The 21283-nt window shown below is 37.9% G+C and overlaps 1 protein-coding gene across 1 annotated transcript in view; it reads left to right on the top strand.

Moving 5' to 3' along the window:
- Positions 1–21283, top strand: part of LOC308620045 (NXPE family member 2-like) — a gene marked incomplete at both ends in the record, with an annotated part of 52920 nt that overhangs the window by 1749 nt on the left and 29888 nt on the right. The window contains 4 exon segments of the mRNA XM_081239393.1: positions 11087–11135; positions 13459–13561; positions 17133–17164; positions 17167–17237. Coding sequence (XP_081095519.1) covers positions 11087–11135; positions 13459–13561; positions 17133–17164; positions 17167–17237 — 255 coding nt within the window.

The following is a 21283-nucleotide window of genomic DNA, read 5'->3' as shown; positions in this document are numbered from 1 at the left end:
TGAGAAATTGAGGACTCTCTTCCTCCTCCTAGCCTCTACTTGTAGGGCACAAATTCTATTCCAGGTGTGGTAGAGTAATAATCCTGGGCCCAGATCACCCCCATCCAGCTTACTTGCTGGGAGAGACAAGCTGGGAGGATCTGTGTGCAGAGCTAGCATGTCACTCTGAGAAAAGTGGGCCAGTGTCCCTGCCTCAGTTCTGGAGCAATTGCAGAGGTTTTGGAAAGGCAGGACATAGAACAGAATGCTTCAAAGTTCTCCCTGAGAGAACTGACTTTATTTGGGAAGTTCAAGCCTAAGGCCACTCTCAAAAACCAGTGGAGATATTGGAGGTAGGCAATTAAGAGGAGGCTGGTAGTTACTTGAGAGCAGCAAGCTAAACCACAGACTGACTAGTTTGCCAGAGAGAACCCACAGAAGGAGGAAGCTAAGAGTGCTCTGGAGTTGGAACAAACCTCAACGACTCATCTCAAAGATTGCCCATGCAAAGTGACCCACATTTAATTGCATTAGTCAAAAATAATGGAGCAGTCAGTCAGCAATTACTGGAACCTAACAGCTGGATGTCATACCAATAGATGCAGACAGCTTAACAGAGAGATCAGGATAAAAGATGGTCAAAGAGAGCCTTGATAAAACCACTGTCAACTCAGGGTGATTGTGTGCACGCCCAGGGTTACACCTTCTGAGGAGTAACACTAAAGGCTGCATACTCCAGGAGAAATAGACTTTACTAAAATAGTCAAGCAAAACACTAAACAAATAAACAAGCAAACAACAACAACATCCAGCTCCAGGCGGGGAGATCAGTGTATACAGTTACTGCAATATACTATCTGAATTTTTCAGTTTTCAACAACATCAACAAAAAAGAGACATGCAAAGAAACAGGAAATTATGACCCCAAAACAGGGAAAAATATAATAAAAGCAAACAACAGAAATTGCCCTAGAGAGGACCAAGGTGTCAGATCTAGCAGGCAAAAACTTCAAAACAACAATTATACATACAGGCATACCTTGGAGATATTGTGGGTTTAGCTCCAGACCACTGCAATAAAGTGCATACCACAATAAAGTGAGTCAAATGATTTTTTTTGGTTTCCCAGGGCATATAAAGATTATGTTTACACCATACCAAAATCTATTAGGGGTGCAATAGCATTATGTCTAAAAAATGTACATACCTTAGTTTAAAAATACTTTATTGCTAAAAAATGCTAACCATCATCTAAGTCTTCAGTGAGTCATAATCTTTCTGCTGGTGAGGGCTCTTGTCTTGATAGATATTGACCGAGCAGGGTTGCTGAGGCTTGAAATGGCTGTTGCAACTTAAAATAAGACAACAATAAAGTTTGTCACATTAGTTGACTCTTCCTTTCATGTACGATTTCTCTGTACCATGCAATGCTGTTTGGTAGAATTTTACCAACAGTGGAACTTCTTTCAAAATTGGAGTCAGTCCTCTCAGACTTTGCTGCTGCTTTATCAACTAAGTTTATGTAATATTCTAAACCTTTTGCTGTTATTTCAACAATCTTCAAGCATCTTCACCAGAAGTGGATTCCATCTCAAGTAACCACTTTCTTTGCTGACCCATAGGAAGCAATTCTTCATCTGTAGAAGTATTATCATGAGATTATAGCAATTCAGTCACATCTTCAGGCTCCACTTCTAAATCTAGCTCTCTTGCTATTTCCACCACATCTGCTGTTGCTTCCTCCACTGAAGTCTTGAACCCCTCAAAGTCATTCATTTGGGTTGGAATCAACTTCTTCCAAACTCCTGTTAATGTTGATATTTTGACCTTTTCCCATGAATCACCAATGTTCTTAATGGCATCTAGAATGGTGAACCTTTCCAGAGATTTTTAATTTACTTTGCCCAGATCTGTCAGAGGAATCATTATCTATGGCAGCTACTGCCCTACAAAATGTATTTCTTAAATAATGAGACCTGAAAGTCAAAATTACTCCTTGATCCATGGGCTACAGAATTGATGCTGTGTTAGCAGGCATGAAAACATTAATAATTTTGTTCAGCTGCATTAGAGTCCTTGGGTGACCAGGTGCATTGTCAGTGAGCAGTAATGTTTTGAAAGGAACCTTTTTTTTCCTGGACAGTAGTTCTCAACAGTGTGCTTAAAATATTTAGTAAACCATGTTGTAAATAGATGAGCTATCATCCAGGCTTTGTTGTTCCATTTATAAAGCACAGGCAGAGTAGACTTAACATAATTCATAAGGGCCTTAGGATTTTGGGAATGGTAAATGAGCATTGGCTTCAACTTAATGCCACCAGCTGCATTAGCTGCTAACAAGAGAGTCAGCCTGTTCTTTGAAGCTAGACATTGACTTCTCCTCTCCAGCTACAGAAATCCTAGATGGCATTTTCTTCCATTATAAGGCTGTTATGTCTACACTGAAAATCTTTTGTTTAGTATAGCAAACTTCATTGCTTAACTAAGCTAGATCTTCTGGATAACTTGCTGCAGCTTCTACATCAGCACTTACTGCTTCATGTTGCACTTTTATGTTATGGAGATGGCTTCTTTCTTTAAACCTCATGAACCAACCTCTGCTAGCTTCAAACTTTTTTTTCTGTAGCTGTCTCACCTCTCTTAGCCTTCATAGAATTGAAGAGAGTTAGGGCCTTTCTCTGGATTAGGCTTTGGCTTAAGGGAATGTTGTGGCTGGTTTGATCTTCTATCCAGACTACTAAAACTTATGCCATATCAGCAATAAGGCTGTTTCGTTTTCTTATCATCTGTGTGTTCACTGGAGGAGTACTTTTGATTTCCTTCAAGAACTTTTCCTTTGTATTCACAGCTTGGATAACTCTTTGGTGCAAGAGGCCTAGCTTTCTGCCTGTCTCAGCTTTTGGCATGCCTTCCTCACTAAGCTTAATCATTTCCAGCTTTTGATTTAAAGTGAGAGACATGCAAATTTTCCTTTCACTTAGAAGCCATTGTAGGTTATTGACTAGCCTAATTTCAATATAATTGTGTCTCAGGGAATAGGGAGGCTTGAGGAGAAAAAGAGAGAGAGCAGTATGGTGGAGCAGTCAAAACACACGCATTTATCAGTGGAGTTCACTGTGTTAAATGAGTATGGTTCTTGGTGACCCAAAATAATTAAAATAGTAACATCAAAGATCACTGATCACAAATCACTATAACAAATATAACAATATTGAAAAAGTTTGAAATATTGCAGGAATTACCAAAATGTGACACAGAGACATGAAGTGAGCAAATGTTATTGGAAAAATGGTGCTGATAAACTTGCTTGATGCAGAGTTGCCACAAACCTTCAATTTGTAAAAAGCACAATATCTATAAAATGCAAAAAGTGAAGTGTAATAAATGGGGTATGCATGTATATTCAAAGAACTGAAGGAAATTCTGCTTAAAGATGTTAAAGAAAGGTATTATGACAATATCTCATCAAAGAGATCATCAATAAAGAGAAATTATTAAAAAAAATAAACAAAGAGCAAAATAGAAATTTTAGAGTTGAAAAATACAATAGTAGACTTGAAAAGAAAAGCTCAATAGTATAGTTGAATTGACAAATTACTATATTTGAAGATAACTTGATAGAGACTATAGAGGAATAGGGAGAAATATCATGAGAAAAATAGATAGACCTCATAGACATGTGGCACAATTTAAGCACACTGACATAGACATCCTGGGAGAGCAACAGGAGAGGGGAGAGAGAGAAAAGAGTAGAAAAAGTATTTGAAGAAATAATCATTGAAAATTTCTCAAATTTAATGAAAAACACTAATCTACACATCCAAGAAGCTCAACCAACTCCAACTAGGATAGTATAGAGATCCACATCCAGACACATCAGTGAAAGTGTTGAAAAACAAAGTGAAAATCCGTAAATCAGACAGATAAAAATGAAAAGAAAAAGGTGAAAGATTTTTTTTTTGCGGTACGCGGGCCTCTCACTGCTGTGGCCTCTCCTGTTGCGGAGCACAGGCTCCGGATGCACAGGCTCAGTGGCCATGGCTCACGGGCCCAACCACTCCACAGCACATGGGATCCTCCCGGACCGGGGCACAAACCCGTGTCCCCTGCATTGGCAGGCAGACTCTCAACCACTGCACCACCAGGGAAGCCCCAAGGTGAAAGATTTTTAATCACAGTTTCAATTTCAGTGCTTGTGATTGGTCTGCTCATATTTTCTGTTTCTTCCTGGTTCAGTCTCAGCTGGTTGTGCATTTCTAAGAATTTGTCCATTTCTTCCAGGTTGTCCATTTTATTGGCATATAGTTGCTTTCAGTAATGTCTCATGATCCTTTGTATTTCTGCAGTGTCAGTTGTTACTTCTCCTTTTTCATTTCTAATTCTATTGATTGAGTCTTCTCTCTTTTTTTCTTGATAAGTCTGGTTAATGGTTTATCAAATTTGTTTATCTTCTCAAAGAACCAGCTTTTAGTTTTATTGACTTTTCTATCATTCCCTTCATTTCTTTTTCATTTATTTCTGATCTGATCTTTATGAGTTTTTTCCTTCTGCTAACCTTGGGGTTTTTTTGTTCTTCTTTCTCTAATTGCTTTAGGAGTAAGGTTAGGTTGTTTATTTGAGATGTTTCTTGTTTCTTAAGGTAGGATTGTATTGCTATAAACTTTCCTCTTAGAACTGCTTTTGCTGCATCCTTTAGGTTTTGGGTCATTGTGTTTTCATTGTCATTTGTTTCTAGGTATTTTTTGATTTCCTCTTTGATTTCTTCAGTGATCTCTTAGTTATTAAGTAGTGTGCTGTTTAGACTCCATGTGTTTGTATTTCTTACAGATTTTTTCCTGTAATTAATATCTAGTCTCATAGCATTGTGGTTGGAAAAGATACTTGATACGATTTCAATTTTCTTAAATTTACCAAGGCTTGATTTGTGACCCAAGATATGATCTATCCTGGAGAATGTTCCATGAGCACTTGAGAAGAATGTGTATTCCGTTGTTTTTGGATGGAATGTCCTATAAATACCAATTAAGTCCATCTTGTTTAATATATCATTTAAAGAATGAAATTAGAACACTCCCTAACACCATACACAAAAATAAACTCAAAATGGATTAAAGACCTAAATGTAAGGCCAGTCACCATCAAACTCTTAGAGGAAAACATAGGCAGAACACTCTATGACATAAATCACAGCAAGATCCTTTCTGACCCACCTCCTAGAGAAATGGAAATAAAAACAAAAATAAACAAATGGGACCTAATGAAACTTAAAAGCTTTTCCACGCAAAGGAAACCATAAACAAGATGAAAAGACAACCCTCAGAATGGGAGGAAATATTTGCAAATGAAGCAACTGACAAAGGATTAATCTCCAAAATATACAAGCAACTCATGCAGCTCAATATCAAAAAAACAAACAACCCAATCCAAAAGTAGGCAGAAGACCTAAGTAGACATTTCTCCAAAGAAGATATACAGATTGCCAACAAACACATGAAAGAATACTCAACATCATTAATCATTAGAGAAATGCAAATCAAAACTACAATAAGATATCATCTCACACCAGTCAGAATGGCCATCATCAAAAAGTCTACAAACAATAAATGCTGGGTAGGGTGTGGAGAAAAGGGAGCCCTCTTGCACTGTTGGTGGGAATGTAAATTGATACAGCCACTATGGAGAACAGTATGGAGGTTCCTTAAAAAACTAAAAATAGAACTACCATATGACCCAGCAATCCCACTACTGGGCATATACCCTGAGAAAACCATAATTCAAAAAGAGTCATGTACCAAAATGTTCATCGCAGCTCTATTCACAATAGCCAGGACATGGAAGCAACCTAAGTGTCCATCAACAGATGAATGGATAAAGAAGATGTGGCACATATATACAATGGAATATTACTCAGCCATAAAAAGAAACGAAGTTGAGTTATCTGTAGTGAGGTGGATGGACCTAGATACTGTCATACAGAATGAAGTAAGTCAGAAAGAGAAAAACAAACACCGTATGCTAACACATACATATGGAATCTAAAAAAAAAAAAAAAAAAAAAGAAAAAAGAAAAAAAATGGTCCGAAGAACCTTGGGCAAGATGGGAATAAAGATGCAGACCTACCAGATAATGGACTCGAGGATACGGGGAGGTGGAAGGGTAAGCTGGGACAAAGTGAGAGAGTGGCATGGACATATATACACTACCAAACGTAAAATAGATAGCTAGTGGGAGTCAACCACATAGCACAGGGAGAACAGCTCAGTGCTTTGTGACCACCTAGAGGGGTGGGATAGGGAGGGTGAGAGGGAAAGAGATGCAGGAGGGAAGAGATATGGGGACATATGTATATGTGTGACTGATTCACTTTGTTATAAAGCAGAGGCTGACACACCATTGTAAAGCAGTTATACTTCAATAAAGATGTTAAAAAAAAAAGAAATAGGTGAAGGAGAGTAAGAGGTACAAACTTCCAGTTGCAAAATAAATGAGTCATGGGTATGAAATGTACAGTGTGGGGAATATAGTCAATATCTATGTAATATATTTTTATGGTGACAATTTGTAACTAGACCTATCATGGTGATCATATTGATATGTATAGAAATGTTGAATCATTGTGTTGTGCAACAGTAACATATTGTTTTAGGTCAATTATACTTCAAAAACAAACAAAGTCATAGCAGAAGAGATCAGATTTGTGCTTATCAGAATTGGCGGTGGGGGGGTAGAGAGTGAATTGGATGAAGGCAGTCAAAAGGTACAAACTCCCAGTCAAAAAATAGATTAGTGCTAGGGATGTAATGTACAACATTATATATATAATTAACACTGCTGTTCATTATATATGAAAGTTGTTAAGAGAGTAAATCCTAAGAGTTCTCATCACAAGGAAAAATATTTTATTTTTTACATTTCTTTAATTTTGTATCTATATGAGATGATGTATGTTCACTAAACTTTTTGTGGTAATCATTTCATGATGTATGTAAGTCAAATCATTATGCTGTTCACCTGAAACTTAAACAATGCTGTACGTCAATTATATCAATAAAACTGGAAGGAAAAAAAGAAAAAGAAAAATGACCAGTCACGTGCAAGGAAACCCCAGTAAGATTAACAGTCAACTTCTCATTAGAAACAATGGATCCAGAAGACAGTAGGATAAATATTTAAAGTGCTAAGAGGAAGAGAAAAAAAAAACAAACCCCAAAACTCATCAACCAAGGCTTTTACCCAGCAAAACTATTTTTCACAAATCAAGGTTGAGAAAAAAAGACATTCTCAGATGAACAAAAATGGAGAGAATTCATTGCTAGTAGACCTGTGTTACAAGAAATAGTAAGGGGAATTCTTCAGGCTAAAAGTAGGTGACCCAGAGAATAATTCGAATTGACACACACAGGTAAAAGGTGACTATAGAACTTAACTACCATGAATATTGAGAATCTACTGTATATGGTAATTGCTAGAACAACAATTAATTTTTTTAAATAGTCAAGATACCATTAAGAGAATTAAGAGTTACACTAGAAAATATTCATTTAATACAAATGAAGCAGTAAAGAAGGAACAGAGGAACAAAAAGACATGGGACACAACGAAAACAAAACAAAACTAAAAAGCAACTATCTCAATGATAACATTAAATGTGAGTGGATTAATCAGTCCAATCAAAAGACAGAGACTGCCATATTGGTTAATAAGACAATATCCAAATATGTGCTGACAAAGTAGCTACACTACATTTAATGATTCAAACAGAATGAAAGTAAAATGATGGCAAAAGACATATCATTAATATAGCAGTCATAAGAAAGCTAGAGTTGCTATACCAATACCAGACAAAATAGACTTTAAAACAAATAATGTTAATGGAGATAAATAGGAACATTTTCTAATGATAAAAGGGTCAATCCATCATGCATATATAGCAATGAGAAAAATATATGCATCTAATAATAGAGCTCCAAAATACATGGAGCAATAACTGACAGAATTAAAGGGAGAAATAGACAATTCAACAATAATGGAGACTTCAATATCCCACTTTAACAATGGTTAGAACAACTAGGCAGAAGACTGACAAGGAAATATAAGACTTCAATGTTATAAACCAACTAGACCTCACAGATATCTATAGAATGTTTCATCCAACAAAAGCAGATTACACATACTTATCAAGTGCATGGGTAATATTTTTCAGGAAAGAACATGTACTATGCCATAAAACAAGCATAGCTATCTATCTATCTATCTATCTATCATCTATCTAACATCATACAGGTGGCCATGGGTTTACATTCGTAGATATGGAGGGCTGACTGTACAAGACTTGAGCATCTGTGGATTTTGGTGTTCGCGGGAAGTGGGGGATGAGGGGGTGCTGAAACCAATACTGATACTGAGGGTCGGCTGTACTTAGTGGTTTAAGATTGAAAGCTTCCCCTAAGATAAAGAAAAAGGAAAAGATGCATGCTTTCAACAGTGTTATTCAGCATTGTACTGGAGGTTCTAGGCAGGGCAATTAGGTAAGAAAAAATAAGAGACATTCAGATTGGAAAGGAAGAAGTAAAACTATCTCTATTTGCAGGTGATATGACACTCCGTATAGAAAATCCTAAGCAATTCACTAAAAACTATTAGAAAAAATAAATGAGTTCAGCAAAGTTGCAGAGTATAAGATCAATATACCCAAACCAGTAGTATTTCTATAAATTATCAATGAAAAAATTGAAAATGAAATGAACAAAACAATTCTATTTACAGTAGCATCAAAAAGAATACTTAGGAATCAATTTAATAAAATAAGTGAAATTCTTATATTCTGAAAACTACAAAACATTGTTGCAAGTAATTATATAACTCCTAAAAAAAATGGAAAGACATCCCATGTTCATGGATCTGAGGACTTAATATTGTTAGGATGACAGTTCTTTCCAAACTGATCTGCAGATTCAACACAATTGCTATCAGATAGCTTTTTTGCAGAAATTAACAAGCTGATCCTAAAATTCATATGAAAATGCAAGGGACCCAGAATAGCCAAAACAATCTTGAAAAAGAATAACTTCAGATAATCCATACTTCCCAGTTTGAGTCCTTCTGCAAAGTAACAGTAATCAAGCCTGTGTGGTACTGGTATAAGAGTAAACTCATAGATCAATGGAATGAATTCAAAGTTCAGAAATAAACCATTACAAATATAATCTATTGCTTTTTGGCAAGAGTGCTGAGACAATTCAGTGGGGAAAGAATAGTTTGAATAGTCTATTTGACAAATGATGCTGGGACAACTGGATATCCACTTGCAAAACAATGAAGTTGGAACACTTCCTCACACCATATACAAAGATTAACTCAAAATGGATTATAGACCTACATGTTACAACAAATTTACAAAACTCTTAAAAAGAAAATATATAAATTGAAAAGAATCTGAAAAGAAATACATATATATGAATCATTTTTCTGTACACCTGAAACAAACACTATATTGTAAATCAACTATAGTTCAATAATAAAAATGAAAATATATGATTAAATTTTTGTGACCTTAGGTTAGACAAAGCCTTCTTAGATTTGACCAAAAGTACAAGTAACAAAAGAAAAAAAAAAAGATACATTCAAATTCATTGAAATTAAAATGTCTTGTGTTTCAAAGGACACGATTTAAAAAATGAAAAGACGATCTACAGAATGGGAGAAAACATTTGCAAATCATATAGCCAATCAGGGGCTTGTGCATAGAATAGATAAAGAACTTTTAAAATTCAATAATAAAAAGACAAGTAACCTAATTAAAAAATAGACAATAGATATGAATAAACATTTCTCCAAAGAAGATGCATAAAAAACCAATCAACACATGAAAAGATGCTCAACAGCATTAGTCATGAGGGAAATGCAAATCAAAATGACAGTGAGATACCACTTCAGATACACTAGAATGACTATAATGAAAAAGATAGATAATACCAAGGGTTCGTGAAGATGTGGGGAAATTGGGATCCTCATCCATTGCTAGTGGGACTATAAAGTGGTGCATTTCCTGACAGTTCCTCCAAATGTTAAATACAGAGTTACCATATACCCAGAAATTCAACTCCTGGTATATACCAAGAAAAATGGAAACATATGTCCACACAAAAACTTGTACATAAATGTTTACAGCAGCATTATTCATAAGAGCCCCAAAGGGGAAACAACTTGAATGTCCATAAACTGATGAATGGATAAATAAAATGTGGTCTATCCAGACAGTGGTATATTGTCCAGAAATAAAAATGAATGAAGTACTGATTCATGCTACTACATAGAATAAACCTCCAAAACCTTATGCTAAGCAAAAAAAAAAAAAAAGCCAGACATAAAAGACCATATATTGAATGATTACATTTATATGAAATGTCCAGAAAAGACCAAGTGACTGAAAGCAGATTAATGGTCACCTGAAGCTGGAGGTGGGAATAAGAAGGGCCTGAATATGGAGACAAGGGATCTTTTGGGGATGATAAAAATGTTCTAAAATTGATTTTAGGTAATGGTTTCATAATTAGGTAAATTTATTAAAAGTCAGTGAATGGGTTTTATGGTATGGATATTATAGCTTAATAAAGCTGTTAAAACAAAAATAAATACAGTTATGTGGGATATATGTTCAAATACTGGAATGCATCACATACTAGAAACATACTGAGGGAAAATCAGTTCACTCTGTTTGGGGTTGAAGGGTACTAAACACAAAACATGGAATGAAAACCATTCTTGGTTTTGTTTATACCTGAACAACCCCAAAATCCATTAAATACAATTACTTGTAGTCTTTCTAAAGTTAGAGTTTAAGCCAGCCCACCATGAGGCTGGTGCAGAGAAGGGGTTCACATAAATGCTGATGGTAGGAGCCAAGGGCGCAGAATCCACATTTTGGCACTACTTTGTTATTTTCTGCTAGTGTTATGTGAATATTTTATGTGGAAAGCTGTATGTGATGGTAGCATTTGGAAATGGGAGATTCTCAAATGTCATCTCAAAGGTCTCCTTCCTATACATTCCCTTTAACAACAAGTTTTTTTTTCGTTAGACACATGCCTTTTTATTTGCTTGCAGATTCTCATTAAAGTTTGTGCAGGTGGAGCAGCAGATGCTGTGATGCTTGGTAAATGCCTTTTTGTTGTTATTGTTAAAATTTTAATTTTATGAGAGTATAACTGATTTACAATGTTGTGTTAGTTTCAGGTGTACAATAAAGTGATTCAGTTATAAATATACATTTATTCATTTTTTCAGATTCTTTTCTCTTATAGCTTATCACAGAATATTGAGTAGGGTTCCCTGTGCTCTACAGTATGTCCTTGTTAGTTATCTATCTTGTACACAGCAGTGTGTGCATGTTCATCCCTTGCTCCTGATTTATCCCTCCCCACCACGTTTCCCCTTTGGTAACCAGAAGTTTGTTTTTGATATCTGTAAGTCTGTTTCTGTTTTGTAAATAAGTTCATTTGTTTCATTTTAAAAATTATATTCCACATATGAGTAATATCATATGATATTTGTCTTTCTCTCTCTGATTTACTTCACTTAGTATGATAATCTCTAAGTCCATCCATATTGCTGCAAATGGCATTATTTCATTCTTTTTTTTTTTTTTTTTCTTTGCGGTACATGGGCCTCTCACTGCTGTGGCCTCTCCTGTTGTGGAGCACAGGCTCCGGACGTGCAGGCTCAGCGGCCATGGCTCACAGGCCCAGCCGCTCCGTGGCATGTGGGATCTTCCCGGACCGGGGCATGAACCTGTGTCCCCTGCATCGGCAGGCGGACTCTCAACCACTGCGCCACCAGGGAAGCCCTATTTCATTCATTTTTATGGCTGAGTGATATTACATTGAATATATGTACCATATCTTCTTTATCCATTCCTCTGTCAATGGACATTTAGGTTGTTTCCATGTCTCGGCTATTGTAAATAATGCTTCAATGTTCATTGTTCATTGCAGCACTGTTTAGAATAGCCAAGACATGGAAGTAACTTTTAACAACAGTTTAAATAAAAATGCCTAGAAATTTGTTAGTGATACAAAAGGACATGTCAGCTGGTAGGTCACTATGACCTCTGATGGCCTAACGTGGGTACTGGGTATCAGGTATTTCAATATAAGTGGCAAGGAGCCAGTGGACAATGAGGGTTGCCATCAACAGAGCTGCTTTCAAATAATTAAATCTCCACCTTCTTCTGTGGAGTTCCTCCTCATTTTGAGGATCATTATCTTCTGCTAATACCCATCACCACTCTTTTTTTTTTTTTTTTTTTTTTTTGGCGGTACGCGGGCCTCTCACTGTTGTGGCCTCTCCTGTTGCGGAGCACAGGCTCCGGACACTCAGGCTCAGCAGCCATGGCTCACGGGCCCAGCCGCTCCGTGGCATGTGGGATCCTCCTGGACTGGGGCACGAACCCATGTCCCCTGCATCGGCAGGCAGACTCTCAACCACTGCGCCACCAGGGAAGCCCACCACTCTTTTTTATTTGCCATCTATCAATCTTTCCCTTACATTGTAAAATATTTTAGTATTGAGTTCATGACCCTCTTTCCCACCCCAAATTCTGCTCTCATTCTGTGTGTTTTTAATAGTCACATGGATGACACCTCTGACATCTAAATCCTCATAGTTTCTTGTCTTTTCAATCCAGTGATCTTCCTCTTCACACCACTGTAATAACAGCTCGTCATTAGCCATAATTTCTCTGCCACTTCACTACTCCCGTTAGTGAGTATATCCTCCTTTTCTTCCTGTAGCCTCTGCACTTTTTCACTTTTACTAATCTAATAAGTTATTAGATTGCTTAGACTGGGGGTCATAGGCAAATTTTTCTGTCAAGGGTCAGATAGTAAAATTTCAGCCTTTTGGGTCATATGATCTCTGTCACAATTACTCAAATCTGTTGTTTCAGGGAAAAAGCAGCCCTAGGCAATATGTAAGCAAATGGGAATGGCTGTCTTCCAAGAAACACTTTATTTACAAAAACAGGCCACAGATCAGATTTGGTCCATGGCCATGGTTTATATTCCTCTCCTCTGAGCTTAGACTCAGGCCTAGACATGGGCTTACACAAGAATAAGCAAAAAAAAAAAAAAAAAAAAAGAATAAGCAAATTATTTTACTTTTCTGAGTCTCCCTTTCTCCATCTGTGTATTGGGGATGATGCTTTCTAACTCTCCAAGTTTATGAGAATTAAATGAGACAATGTACCACCAGCATCATGTAACCAATAGCACGCAGTACTCAGGAAATCCATGTTTTTTAAAAGGGGTACTGATAAAATCTTTTCTGTAGGCTGAGTTCTGAATGAGTTGAGGAATTCGAAAAAAGCAAATGGAGAACAATGCCTCACTCCAAAATTCACTGTTACTTATAAGAAAGCTGTAATTGGAGACTGTGTCTTATATCTGTAGGCAAGCAGCCTTTCTAATACTGAACCCCAGAATCAGAGAAGCTTACCTACACCGTCCAGGCGGCACTAGACCAAGTCAGGCTTTCTCGAACAGGAAGAGGAGACTGGCTACCTTCTTATAAAAAATCATTAAGGTCCGTCCAAATGGATGGAAATATCAGGAGTGGGTTCTTAATGCTCTGCCTAGAGCAAATGTTCGTTGCCTTCCCCCACTGTTCCCAGACTGGAGGTTTATGTTCATGAGGTCAAGGCAACCTCTCCCACAAGGGTGTTGGCAGCACACTCACACTTTCTCACAGTTTCCTGAGTGTGTGCCAGGGGAAGTTCTCTGAGTTTAGCTCAAACTTCTCTGTGAATGTATTCCAAAAGTGGACTGGAATAGATTTTAACCTCCCAGGGCCTATGCATGTGGATAAAAAAAGACCCTGCTAAGGGATTAAGATTCCTTGGCCATCTTTTCTTTTGTCTTAAAAATACTTTATGCCAATGTTGCATTTCCCAAGGGGTATGCTGCAGTTTAAATTGACAAAGTTGTCTAAGTCATTTACCAATTAAATGGCTTTAATCACCCCCCCACACACACCAAATCATTGAGTAAAATTAACACTATGGGAAAACGTACTCTTGGAGTACCTAAGTACCCTCTTTCCCGCAAATGTGGCCTCATACTACCCACGCCTTTGGGCAATAATTTTTAATTTGAGAAGTAAAAGCCAAGACTGTTATATCAACCAAAAACCAGCTTTCCTTCACTACATTTATTTCTTCTCAAATGAGTCTCCAGGATGTGGAGACATACCCCGAAAACCACCATGCCCATTCCTGTGGGCTGCATGCCCGCACAAGTCAAGGAAGCTCTAACCTCAGCTCAGTTGCTGACACGGTGACCTCAGGCCACTTCTGTAGCCCTTCTCTGTGTCCCAGGCTCTTTGTTACACTGGGGTGGTAGTATTTGTCCTGACTAGCTCAGCAGGTCTTATGAAAACAAAATGAGTTAATTATATATTTTAGGGGTACAAAGCATGTGTCTGTTTACTATGCCATTATCTATGGGGCTGTGGTAGTTATGCTGTGCCTCAGAGCATACATTTATCAACAAAGATTTAGGGAGCCAAGTGTTTTCACTTAGTTCTACACAAGACAGAAGGCTTTTAGGGTTTAGTTTAAGGATACTGGACCCACTGTTACCATTGTCACAATACAGTAGTACAAGGCAGTAGAGAGAAACATGCCTTATAAGGTGTGGGGAAGGACTGCCGGGATCTATATCTCTTTTCTTTCAATACATTCCTTTAGAAATTATCTACTGTATCTCTGTGCCAATCTTCTGCATGCTGTGATCACAGCCCTGATAGCCATACAGTTATATGGATATGTGCCAGGACAGATTGGTACAGATGCAAACAAACAAATGTTATATGTATATACATATATCATATATGTAAAATATACATATGTATATCTATATACATATCTCTACCTAGGTATCTCTGTCTCTATAGCTATCTCCATGCAGAGCAATGCAAATTGAGCATGGCTGGTATAATATGGTGGTAACAGGCCACCTGGTAGGTGGCTGCATTGTGACTACTTTACCACTGTTAGTGACAATGATTCCCCACGTCCATAGAATTTGCTCTTTTGGATTCTCTCCTATCCTGTTACAGATGCAGGGTGCAGTGAGATTTAGACCTATGGCTCCTCCTCTTATGGCCTGAGATTGATTTTATTCATTCATTCATTCATTCATTCATGCCACGGCTGCACCCCGCCCCGCCGTATGAGGGATCTTAGTCTCCTGACCAGGGATCAAACACGCGCCCCCTGCAGTGGAAGCGCAAAATAGTCATAACCACTGGACCATCAGGGAAGTCCCCTGAGATTTAATTTAAATCATCATTGTTGGAAGGCTTAATGGATGAAGTTGTTTAGACCAAGGGAAAGTGTTTACAAAGAACACACTCCAGGGCTTCCCTGGTGGCGCAGTGGTTGAGAGTCCGCCCGCCGATGCAGGGGACGCGGGTTCGTGCCCCGGTCCGGGAAGATCCCACATGCTGCGGAGCGGCTGGGCCCGTGAGCCATGGCCGCTGAGCCTGCGTGTCCAGAGCCTGTGCTCCGCAACGGGAGAGGCCACAACAGTGAGAGGCCTGCGTATCGCAAAACAACAACAACAACAACAAAAAACAAAGAACACACTCCAAATGTTGAGAAGAACCAGGCAAATCAAATCTCAGTCATTCAAGAACCGTGGACGAGGGCTTCTGTTTTCCTTCTTTCCAGTTTTTCCGATGTTTCTGCTACTGTGGAAGTGACTAATTCCACATGACAGCGAAACGAGGGCATAAGCAAAGGAAATCCACTACGTAAATAAGTAAATAAATAACTACATAAGACCTCAACCAAAGGTGACCCTGTGCTGGGATTAGATATGTCCGTTCTCTAAAACAAACTCCCTCCTGGCTTCTTTCTCTGGCTCTGTGGAGTGAGCAGGGGCAGTTCATCGCTGGGGAGGGCTGTGATTCTACCTGGCACACTCGGGCCACAAATGGCATTTCAGCTTTTGATCAGTGAAGCTTATAGGGAGACTCCAGTCCCGAAGTAAATGCAAAGACTGCTTTATCCAAAGAAACTCCGGACGGCTGTAATTCCTGTGAGAAAATATGAGAATATGATGGAGGAGATATTCATCCATAGGTCCTGTACTGACAGAGACAGGAGGGAGAACCATAGACCAGCCAGTGCTTTTCAAATGGTGCATTGCATCCCTTTAGGGGATAGTAAAATTATCTTATTTGGGCATGAAAAATACTTTAAAAATGGAATAGAGTAGTATAGAGTAAAATAGAATAACTAGAAAATATCAGAGTACATTACATGCAGTAAGGATAAGGATTGTTTAATGAAACTTTGGTGTGTGTGTGTGTGTGTGTGTGTGTGTGTGCCCTGAAATGAGCTTTGATATGATGTTCTTACTGTGGGTCCCAGGCAAAAGAAGTTTGGGAAACACTGCTGTAATTTAACTCTTTGGCACATACTTTTGTTATTCTGGGTTTGCAAAACAAAAACTAAAATTCCGGCCACTCAACAATGACCTTCTCTAAAGAATACACTTTTGCCCTTCATGGCAATGTTTCTCAACTACTTTAGAATGAGGTGATTAAAAACCTGAGGTGGAAACACGCTGCCTAAGAAAACAAAGGGGAGATTCAGAAGGAAGCCCCAGAAGCATGTAAGACCAGGGAGAGTGGATACCAGATAATGCATATGTGCATACATGCGTGCATGTGTGTGTGCCTGTGTGTGTGTATCTGAGAGAGATTTAGAGACCAGAATTCATCAGAGGGCACCAGAAAAAAAGTGTTTCTTAGGGTAAACAGTCACTAAAACCTTACTACACCTGCTGAGCCCTCCATGACAGAAAAGGCTCAGAGCCCTGATATGACTCTAAACGAAAGAGTTCATCTGAGAATCAGGAACCAGGAGTTCTTTCCTGCCTCACCCAGTTCAGCTCTCTGCTTTGGAGAGGACAATTGTTTCTGATTTCTAATAGAACATATGATGGAATTTCCTGGAAACCCAGAAGAGAGCAGTTGAACAGAACATAACCCTATTCTGGAAAAGTACTGAGGAGGAACCTAGGTATACACAGCAATGTTATATTTATTTGATTTAACGTGTGATTATTTCTCCTGTCCTCTCTTACAGGATTCTTGCTTTGTTTCCAAATGCCATAGCTCATAATTACTGCTGATGTTGATGTTTATCTTAGTTTTCTGGGTCATTTACTTCTCTTCCAAAGACCTTGAAAAGGTAGGAATTGTTTCCTTTTTCAGAATTTCAGAAAGGGTGACTTTGAATGCTCAGTGTGATCAATGCAAGAATTAAAAGTTAAAAGCATGCTATCTTAGCAACAGATGTGGATGAGAGGGCCCTTTGTTCAGCAGTTATTCCTTTGACACCATGTATTCTATTATTATTATTTTTTTTTTAGTGGCAGGTGGATTTACTGCTCTCTCTGTAGTGTCTGGCCCTGCTAACCATCCCTTCTAAACATTCTCTCCGACCTTGGCCTCTGAGCCTCCAATCCAATTAAATCTCTGTGTCAGCCCCTGCTTTTTTCACAGGGTTTTCAAAAATTCTTTACATAGTTCAGTTCGCATTTTTTGATTTTCCCTTTCTGCAGTCTTTTTTAAAAACTGATTTTGCTTTACTTTCTCCTCTTCTCAACCATTTAGTACAAATCCGATCTTTCGAAAATTCTGCTTTCATCATCTTCTTGACCTGATCAAAAACTTTCACCAATGGCTTTCACAGATGGTAGCAGCTGAGGAGATCAACTCCTTAGTTATCCACTCAGCCTTCCTCTAAATTTGAACCCAACTTCTTTTCAAAGTATCTATTTCACCTTTGTCTAATACAAACCCTCAGCTCCAAACAAGAAGGACCATAAATCTAGGATGTTCAGACAACGATGTGAACTGATAAGTAGTAGAGCTCTCAAGCCACAGCTCAGAAGCTTTCTCTCTGTGAGTTCTCTCTGTAAATATGTGTTTTCTAGATTTCTTCCCTCAATCCTCTTCTCATTCATGCTTGTACCCTTTAATTCATAGGCTCAGGTCCCACCCACCACCAATATTAGTGTTTCTTAAAGTGAGGTCTGGACACTCTCTGCACTGGAACACCTGTGTTTGTGCATGTGTGTGTAAAATGCAGATTCCTGAGCCCTGCTCCAGAGCTACTAAAAAGAAATCTTTGGACTTGAGACTAAAATAATGAAGTTTTGAAAACTCTAATCAGAAAAGATACACGCACCCCGATGTTCATAGCAACACTATTTACAATAGCCAAGACAGGGAAGCAACCTAAGTGTCCATCCACATATGAATGGATAAAGAAGATGTGGTACATTTATATAATGGAATATTACTCAGCCATAAAAAAGAATGAAATAATGCCATTTGCAGCAACCTGGACGGACCTAGAGTTTATCATACTAAGTTCACTTCAGCAAGTCAGACAGAGAAAGACAAATATTATATGATATCATTTATTTGTGGAATCTAAAAAAATGATACAAATGAAGTTATTTACAAAACATAAATAGGCTCACAGGCATAGAAAACAATCTTATGGTTACCAAAGAGGAAAGTGGGGTCGGGGGTGGGGTAAATTAGGAGTTTGGGATCAACAAATACACACTACTATATATACAATAGAGGGTCCAGTGGTTAAGACTCTGCACTTTCACTGCAGCGGGCACAGGTTTGATCCCTGGTCGGGGAACTAAAGATCCAGCATGCCGTGTGGCGCAGCCAAAAAACAAAATAGATAAACAGCAGGACCTACAGTACAGCACAGGGAACTATATTAATATCTTGTAATAATCTATAATGGAAGAGAACCTGAAAAAGAATATATATATATAACTGAATCACTTTGTTGTACACCAGAAACACAACATTGTAAATCAACTATACTTCAATAAAAAAATAAAATGATAAAATTTTAACAAGTCCCCCAGCTGATTCACACGTCCACTGAAGTTTGAGAATCGCTGCCTATGTACTTCCAGAGCTGAGATCTCTTCTGTGCCCCACTATTCAATACATTCATCGGTTATCTCCACCTCAGTTCCACTAGTGTTACCAACACAAAGAAAAGCACACTGAGTTTATGCTCCTCTTCACCACCCTCCTTGGCAAAACAGGATCACACAGAAACAAATTCTCTGCTCTTTCTCCTCTCTCTCCTCTGTTGCCACAGCCCATTCGTCAACCAAGCCAAAACTCTCTCCACAAGCAATCAGCCGTTAATCTCACAAATTCTACCTCCTAAATCTCTCTCAAATCTATCCGTTTATCTCCATCCCCATAGTCTTGCTTTAGTCCAGTCCTTTGTCATTTCTCATCTATGGTGTGGAAAGAGTCCTCTAATTAATTTCCCTGGCTCCCAGTCTAGGCCTTCTCTAATCATTCATTCAGCAAACGTTTGTTGAGTATAGATTGTGTGTCAGGGCTGAACTAGGTATTAGGGATACAGAAATATAGGACATCATCTTTATGTTCAGGAGTCTGAGATTATATTTCTAAAATAAAATTCCATGCTCTCAACTTCAGTGGGAACATGGCAGAGCCCAGACTTCCTGGCACAGTGTCTCGGTCAGGTTTTTTTATTCAAGGGTACAGAAAGCCTGGCCCAAGGCATTTTTGCACTGGCTGTTTCCTCTGCCCGTTCTTCCTCCAGGTTTTCACATGGCTAACACTCTTCCTTCAGGTTTTTGCTCAAATGTCATCCTCTTTATTTAGCACTAGAAGCAGCCCCCACCCTACCTCTTAGTGTTTCCCTTACTCTGTTTGACTTTTAACTTTCTAAAATACTATATAATTTACTTATTTATTATGTTCATTGATTATTGTCTATCTTGACCTGCTATAAGGTGATCTCCATAAGGGAAGGATTTTTATCTATATTTATTTGTTGGTATATCTCAAGTGCCTAGAACAATGGCTGGCACATAGTAGGTGCTTAATAAATAACTGTTAAATTACAAAATAAAGACTGTTCAGCAATCCAGGTGAGAGGTAATGGTGACCTGAAATGAGGTACTAACAACGAGGTTGGAGAAAAGTCAATGAATTTGAGATAGAATTGACAGAAATAGATTGACTGTGGTGAGGGGGTGAGGAGGTGGAATTAAGCAGGAATTATTCTAGATATGTACAAGTACATGGCTGGTGATGCCATTCACTGAAGTATAGAACAGAGTAGGGGAAGTAGTTTTGGGAAAAAAAGGTAAGTTTAGATATGAACAGTTTATGTTTGAGGTGCTTTTATGTCATCTAAATGGAAATGTTTCTTCAGTAGACTTGAATATAGAAATTTGAAGCTAAGAAAGACGTGGTTCAGGAAAATGGATTTAGGAATCATCAGAATATAAATGGCAGCTTAACTCATTGGCGTCTGTGACAATTCCTTGAGTGAGCTACAGAGTGAAAAGAAAAGGACCTACTGTATAACACAGGGAATTCTACTCAATACTCTGTAATGACCTATATGGGAAAAGCATCTAAGAAAGAGTGGATATATGTATATGTATAACAGATTCACTTTGCTGTACACCTGAAACTAACACAACATTGTAAATCAACTATATCCCAATAAAAATTTTAAAAAAGAAAAAAAAGTTGCTAGTTCTATTGCCCTGAAGAACAAAAAAAGCACTGGTCTGAGAAGTGAGTGGTAGGAAAGAAAGTGATTGACGAGAACTCTTGAGAAGTTTAACTGGGTAGGGATAGGGAATAAGCAAAAGTTAGTATAGCAGTTCTTTTTTTAATATGAGAGATATGTGAATGCATTTAAATTCTTATGGAAAGAAGTTAACAGAAGAAAACTGGAAGCAGAAAAAAATGGTATGGTACAATTAAGTAGGGCAGGGTGACAGAAAGTTGAATTGCCATATGACTACTTTTTTAGATTTCTAAAGCTGAGGTTAAGGAACAAAAAAATTTAGGTATTGGAGGAGTTGCTTCCTGGACATTGAGGTCTACTTGGAGGATATCAGGATTTTTAATGATGAAGTCAGTTTCTTCAAAATGTTCAGGAAATGAGTAGAAGGTACCAATGACTAGAAAATGATGGATAAGATTATGTAGTAATTAGTGATATTTGGTCAGATGTATCATGGAGAACAAAAGATCTTAGAGTCTTCTGAAAAATACTGTATGTATCAGTGTCTATATATATGAAATATATACGTATTTGAATTATATATTTATATTTATATGTATTTATTATATATTTATCTCTAATATATATTTGAAATATATATACCCCTAATATTTATATTTGAGAAAAAT

Source organism: Mesoplodon bidens (genome assembly GCF_964165515.1).
Source record: "Mesoplodon bidens genome assembly, chromosome: 7".
In the NCBI taxonomy this organism is placed as follows: Eukaryota; Metazoa; Chordata; class Mammalia; order Artiodactyla; family Ziphiidae; genus Mesoplodon; species Mesoplodon bidens.
Note: the sequence above shows the minus strand (reverse complement) of the source record. Positions and strands in the feature narration are given on the sequence as shown.